We start from the raw sequence: 7364 nt of genomic DNA, 5'->3' as shown, positions 1-7364 counted from the left end.
AGATCAGAGGAAAGGAGGAGCTGAGGGGAAGCTGGTTCACAGGAAGGAAGTCACTCATTCTGAATGTCAGTTCTGTAATAGGGCTCGTCTGGATTTCCTGGCTCAGTGTAATTTCAGCGCTGTTTTGTGGTTCTGTACTTTCAGCTGTGCAAATGCATTGCAGGGTTACATTTTTCTTTCCATGTTTTTCTGCTGCATACTAAGAAATTTAAAATAACAATAAGGTTTTCTACTCCATAATGGCAGAATTCGTTATTTTTGAAGAACAGGGCAATTTTATAAATACATGCTCTACAAGCATGACTGCCGTGTTGTTTAAAAAAAATAAATTGAAAGCATAAATTATTTTGCTGTATTGTATTATGTAATAGGCCTGCAGCTGACATGTGGGAATTAGTATTCTGATCTCTTAAACGTATCAGAATGGAATGTAAAGGTACCTTCCTTCTATTTATAAGATAAGATTTCTGTCAGTGCTCATTACCTTAAGATAAGTCAGGAGATACTTAGTGGAAGACAAGATTGTGTGTTAAAGCTAATTACTATCTAATGTAATGTAGCTGCATGTGTCCGTAGTGAACGGAGTCTCTGGTTCCCTGACTTACCAGTCACAATGGAAAGTGATCTACATCGTTCTCACGTTTCTGCATTAGAAATAGCATCCCTGAAAAAATACAGAAAGAATAAATTTGAGTTAGTGTAGTGCTTGTGAATCGTGGGAGGTCAAGGAAATGATGCAATATGGGTCAGCTGTGTAGCATTAAGTTTTCCTTTTCTGACCAGTTCTTTGTGCTCCTGTGTACAGAAAGCTACCTGGAGAGGGCGACAGAGCAGTTCTGCAGTGGTGACATCTTGAACCTTGTTCACAGGGCTTACTTGAACAGTTCAGATAAGAGGTTTTTTTAAACGCTGATTTACTGCATATTTGAGAAGTTCCATAACTGGCTGTCCACCACCTTAGCTGCACAGTCTATCCTTTGGTTATTACTAATTGTATTGTAGCATTGGTGGACCAAGGATATGAGAGGCAAGGTATATAGGGAGAAGTAATACAGTGAGTTATATGGGGAGAAGTGATTTATTTTATTAAGCAAACTGATTGAGATATTTAGGAAAAGCATAAGAGCTTTTGGCATACAGCCATCGTCCTGTATTATTCATGACAAATAAAGCTTGATGTGATAAAAATCTTGACATTACTTCTCTCTGTTCCTCTCTGCAAATTTTAGTAGTTTGGTTAGCAAACGATCTTTCCCTAAAAATCTCTTATTTTGATTTACTTTAACATTTGATGTATCTGTATGTCAGTTTTGTGCAAAGCCTTTGTGTACCTGTAGTTGTTCTAAATTGTAGGGCTTTTTTCCATGCATGGAATTTTGATGCTGTCTGGTCAAGTATTGTATTTTTTTTCCCCTTTAAATTTTTTATTGAGAAGTAAAAATCCATGGAGTTTTGATCCTTGGCAGTCAGATTCTGTTTAGATTGGTGGGACTTTTGCTTTTGAATTATTTGGCAACATAATTAGGATCTAAGTGCAATTTGTAATCATACCATAAAGTCAAAAGTTCATTTTTCGTGCTTCTCTCACATAATTTTGTAAGCACTTCCTTAAGGCTTTATTCTTGTATGAATTGGCTTATTCTGAGGACTTCTAAAGGTGTTTCCTCAACTGTGTACAATGTAACATTTTTAGTTTCAGTACTCTCACCTGTTAATCTGAAAGCTGTTAAAAAAAAAAAAAAAAAAGTAGAATGTATTTATCCAGGAAACTAGGTGGTTAAATGTGGTTTGAAAATATATAGGCATTCTAAGCATGTCACTGTCATACTGACTTTGTGAAATAGCTAAGTATATATTATTATATGTATAGCTAGATATGTAATTACATTTGCCTGCCATTGCCACAGTTTTGTCATACATTTCATAGGCTCTGAAGTTGCGACTCGTGGGGGTTTTGTTGGGCTTTTGTTTGTTTGTTTATTTATTTTTAACTGCTAAACTGGGATATGGACTTGTAATAAATAGTCACAATGCAGAGTAAAGATTTATAAATAAGGGAGGGAGAATTCACATCTCTTCAAAGGCCAGTGTTTAAAAGAATCCTTATTTTGGGATTGCATCTTTCACCATGAGAACACGCTCCTTTATCTATGCTTTTTTGTACTTTTGCTACGAATGAACCAATTAATATAGTCCTTATGAATCCATAGGGATAAAGATTTCAGAGCAAAACTGAACTATAGGCTTTATTGTAATTAGACAGCTCATAAATAAATAGTTGTGTTTTTTTTTTTTTTTCTTTTTTGAGATGGGAATGTATATATTTTAAATATCTTTCTCTGGCAATTATCAATATAGTTTCTAGTTATCTAATAAATGAGTAAGAAAACATCTGCATCTCACTTCTTTGGAGGATAATGAAACATTATTCTTTCTTTTTACAGGTAGGATAGTTAGTCTAACTTAGTGACATTTTTTCCTATCTGGGCCTAGAGCTCAGGGTTTTATTATGTCCTAATTGAGAATAATTGAAAAGGCTCTTTTTTAAGTTTAGGGTCTAATCTCAGTATTTCAGAGTAAGGAAGTCTGAAAAATAAAATCTGTATTTTTGTTTTTTAGGGTACCATTGAAAGTGGAACAAGCAAACAATGCTCGTGATGCCTTGGCTAAAACAGTGTATAGTCATCTGTTTGACCATGTAGTGAACAGGGTAAACCAGTGTTTCCCATTTGAGACTTCTTCTTTCTTCATTGGAGTTCTAGATATAGCTGGTTTTGGTAAGTATACTTAAAAAAGAAGTAATAAAGCCTCATTTTCATGAGATACAAGAATGTAGAGGAGGTCTAGAGCTTTCCCTGATGACCTAAAAACACTATCAAGTGTTAGTGTGAAACTAAACATAGTTATAATGGTTTCAGATTCCTGTAGTATCTGCATAGACACAGTTTTTGAAAGACTAAAAAATTTGGAGTGGAATCTTACTGTGGCCACTCAATAAAAGCAGGAAAGGTATTGCATATGCATGCTGTTTTCCCATTCAGCCCTGAGAAGATCACTGCATCACAGACAAGCAGATGCAGTCTCTGAATTAACACAGATAGTTCTGCTACAGAGTTGGACTTTGGGCTCCTGGTTACCCCTTGGAAGCGGTGGAGGTTGATGGTTCCCATAAAGCTTTTGTCCTGTTTGGCTCACTGAGATTCAGACTGGGGCTTGTTTTCTGGTGTGCTAAGGTGGTCCAAGAACAGTGAAAAAGGGAAACTTTGGTTTTCAGGTCTTTAGAGCTACGATATCCTGTGCCAGCCTGTTATAACATGGGTGCATGAGGATGTGTTGGTACAGTTTCACTGTATGGTAGCATCTTGCTTTGGTTTGCTGCCAGATTATAACTGTCTGTTATTTGTCCTAGAAATATTCTCTGCTGCAGTAGTTTTGTATCTGACTTATGTGCAGCTTGAAAATCTGTAAAAGCTTTCATTTTACTGAAACAGATATGGATCTGAACACATCTTTAAATATTAGCACTGGGAAGCTTCTCTTATTTACTATGTAATATAATATACATTCTTGGAACATGGGTTTGTCATAGACGTTTAACTTCTGTTTTTCAGAATACTTTGAACACAACAGTTTTGAACAATTCTGTATTAACTACTGTAATGAAAAACTGCAACAGTTTTTTAATGAAAGAATTCTGAAAGAGGTATGTTGTATTTAATATTATATTTGAGGATTTATTTTTTTAGTAAAGAGATACTTGAAGTCGCATTCTTTCCATAAGTTTGCACATTATACTTAGATTAAAAAAAAGTCACTTGTCAAACTGGTTTCCTACTGTGTGACATCTGGTTGTGCCAGAAAAGAATATGGCTTTTTGAAAACCAGCAATCTTTTTTTTTCTTCTTTTTTACCACTCATTAAAATCAAGCATCTAGATACTGGGCAATATCTCATAACTAATTAGAATATCTAATTGCATGGGCTTATCATTAAGGAGGTGAAGTTGGAATACATTGAGCTGTGGAAAGAACTTCTAAAATGTGTGTTGATTCATGCAATATTTACAAATGTCTTCATGTTTATTAAAAAAACCCTGTTTTGATGGGTTAAAATACATGGTGAGTGGTGTTCTGTCTTTTCCATTACATTTATTTATTTATTTATTTGTTAGGAACAAGAACTTTACCAAAAAGAAGGCCTGGGGGTTAATGAAGTGCGCTATGTAGATAACCAGGACTGTATAGGTATGTGTACCTCTTGAAATGTCATGCTATTCCTTAGTGTCCTGGGAAAAAAAAACCCAGCAACCTTCAAGCAAAAGAGGTAAAATATGTATAGCACTAGTAATTTTATACTGTTAGTGACTGTTGCAACCTTGTGAATTCTTCCAGCCTAAGATCACATTCCAGTTTTGGTTGGTAATAGAGCCCTGTTGTGCTACAGTGTGTCATGACTGTAGCTGGAGCTTGTGAATTTCTTGTGCATTTTTCTAGAAGACTAATTAGAACACCTAAACAGGGTAAATGAAGTCAAGAAGGGTGTGAGGATGCCTGGGGAAAAATATTCCCTGAATGAAAGAAGTCCTGTTGCATTCTCCCCACCTTTATTGAGCCAATGAGCAAAGAAACAAAATGAACTCTAGGCAACAGGCTGTAGATGGTACTGCTGCTTTCAGCTTTCCCCATACTAATTTACCAGAGCCTTAAGATGTTGTTGGGCTTTTTTTTGTTTGTTTTCCCTCCATCCCCTTTTTTTTTGTGTCTCTGTGTTCTACTTGTGTTCTCTAAATTGGTGTATTGGTTCACCTTGCTTTTGCATTTACAGGGATTTTCTTGTAGTAACTAGTCAGTCCTGGGTGAGCAAAGGATTCAGAGTGGCAGAATTTAACATCTGTTGCAAGATGTCTGTTTTTTTCTGAGTTTTTGTAGCTCTGATGAAGTTTTCACTTTGTCAGATAGGACTGTACAGTCACTACCTCTGACTTAACTAAAAAAAACTACTGTCAAGCAAATCTCTCAGCCACCTTGTGGAAAAGCAACAGGGAGGTGTTTAGAGGAGGGAACAAAAGCATAGCAACAGGAAAACAGTGACTTCTATGAATCTTAATTCTCCTAGTGATTTAGTAATGTGTTTCATAATGTGTATATGCGCCTGAGCCTGCTCCCAAAAATGTTACAGTTTAGAGACTGTCATGTTTCTATAAAAGGGGTTGCTTCCCCCTCAGTGCATTTTTTTTTTAATATATCTCAAGATCAAAAAGGGTTCCCTGGTGCCTGTTGGAACAAGAGGTCTCTGTCTGATTCATAGTGAGAAAATGGGTCAGATTGTAGAGATTGTTGCCAAGTTGTTTCCTTTTCCTACCATAGAAAAGGTGGGGGCAGCTTCCTCAAGGATGGAAGTAGGAGTCCCCTCAGTCGTGTCCCCTTTTCCAACCAACATACGACACACCGTCACAGATTTGACAAATTTCTTCATTGTATAAGTTATTCTTAAGTAAATTAATGAAATTACTGCTTAGTTATACTACAGCATATATGGCTTTTTTTGTGTTCTTGCATAGTCAGGAGAAAAGGATTTTGTAGTGCCTTTTGGAGTGAGAAAAATAATGTTGTTTTCTGTGAAAATTTGGTTTTGTTTAAAGTGTTGGACCAGGCCAGTGACAGCTGTGAACATGTAGAAATAATGACCATCACAAAAGAGAGGGATATTATGTTGACATGGGCATTAGAATGCTTTGATGGAATGGTAGTCAGCTCTGTAGCTAAATCAGCTTACTTAGATTTTATAAGCACAAATTCTTTGGTTCAGGGCTCTCTTTTATGCTTTATATATATAGCCTCATACTGTTTACAGTCTGTGGTAAGAGTTCAGATGCATTGCTGGAGTACAAGCATTAGTCATTTCTTCCTTTCCATGGTGGGGGGGGTGGGTAGTAAAAATTCCTTTTGCAAGAACAGCTTCACGGATAATATAAGAAAGTTTTAAAAGCTGAAAAATTCTTGTGACTAGTTGTTTCAAGAGCATGAATTTCTGTGTCAGCTTTTGAGGGATTTTGTATATGTATGTGAAAGCTCAAAGCAATAGACTTGTAAAAGTTGTGAAACCACCACTGCATGCTCAAATCTGATCTTCCTTTCTTAAATCAAATGCATCTCATTTTTCTTCCTGGATCCTGTTGAGAATGGAAGTATGTGCTTTTTCTTGCTTTTAGTTTTGACATGTGGTGAAACATGGATAAAAAGCTTAAAAATTCCCCAACAACATAAGCAATTATTCCATAAAAACCTATGGTCATACTACAGAAACACTTAGGCAGCTTTTGAGAACTGGATGACTAAAATCAACTTGAGACCCAGAGTAAAAATCATACAATCCATGCCTGATCTTTTTTCCTTTGTATTCCTTGTGTTAGATTTAGGACTTAGTATGTATAGGTTATCAATTAAATCAACAATTCAGATATGCAGAATTAACTTGCAGTGACTTTTTGTATTTTGTGTTAACAGTTTTCCCTAGATATTGTTATACAGAATCAGATCAGTAGTGTTTTAAACTTCTAAAGTTCAGTTCTGTTATGATGTTATATATATATATTCCATTTTTGTAAACATATTTTGTTTTATTAATAGATTTGATTGAAGCAAAATTAATAGGCATATTGGATATTTTGGATGAAGAAAATCGTCTTCCCCAACCAAGCGACCAGCATTTTACTTCAGTTGTGCACCAAAAACACAAGGACCATTTCAGACTCTCTGTAGGTTTATTTTTACTGTCTGTCTTGTTTTAATAAACAGTTCTTGGAATAGTTGATAGCAACACTTCGATTTAATGAAAACCTTTCCTAAGAAATCTCATACCACACCAGTCTGCACAATCCATTTTATTTTGTTAGAGACAAGTTTGGTTATTGCATTTGTTGAAAAGTTTACTTAAGTCTTCCAGCAATTCTCATATCCTGCTGAAAGTAAAGCCATATTCTTCATTCATGTTTGAAGTTTGTTAACATGTAATGCATGAGAAGGAAATAAAACCACATTTTAATTTAGTTTATTTCATATCATATGAGCTGGTTTGTTGTTCCTTTCAAAAGCTGCTTGCATTGGAGAATACCTTATCTCACACGGAGTGTCTAGCCAGCACTTCAGAGATATAGGAAAATATATCCAGAAATAGGGAACACACAAGGAAAATATTTTTGTTGTTGATAATTCTTTAACATAGAGCACTCTGTGGAAGATTAATGGAAATTATTGCAATTTATGTACATCACTTCTGTTGGGGAAAAAAAAAAAAAAGGAAAAAAAATCTTCCTGGTGAAAAAATGCAAGCAAGGGCCAAGTAAAATTGTCATCCATTTACCT

The 7364-nt window shown here is 35.5% G+C and overlaps 1 protein-coding gene across 3 annotated transcripts in view; it reads left to right on the top strand.

Annotated features, from left to right (window-relative positions):
- Nucleotides 1-7364, top strand: part of MYO6 (myosin VI) — a 119173-nt gene that overhangs the window by 70419 nt on the left and 41390 nt on the right. For all 3 annotated transcript variants that reach the window (XM_082047896.1, XM_082047895.1, XM_082047897.1), the window contains 4 exons: nucleotides 2620-2777; nucleotides 3612-3703; nucleotides 4172-4244; nucleotides 6630-6757. In XM_082047896.1, coding sequence (XP_081904022.1) covers nucleotides 2620-2777; nucleotides 3612-3703; nucleotides 4172-4244; nucleotides 6630-6757 — 451 coding nt within the window. The remainder of the gene's footprint in view (nucleotides 1-2619; nucleotides 2778-3611; nucleotides 3704-4171; nucleotides 4245-6629; nucleotides 6758-7364) is intronic.

This window comes from Streptopelia decaocto, assembly GCF_964273445.1.
Source record: "Streptopelia decaocto genome assembly, chromosome: 3".
In the NCBI taxonomy this organism is placed as follows: Eukaryota; Metazoa; Chordata; class Aves; order Columbiformes; family Columbidae; genus Streptopelia; species Streptopelia decaocto.
This window is presented reverse-complemented; position numbering and strand designations above follow the sequence as displayed.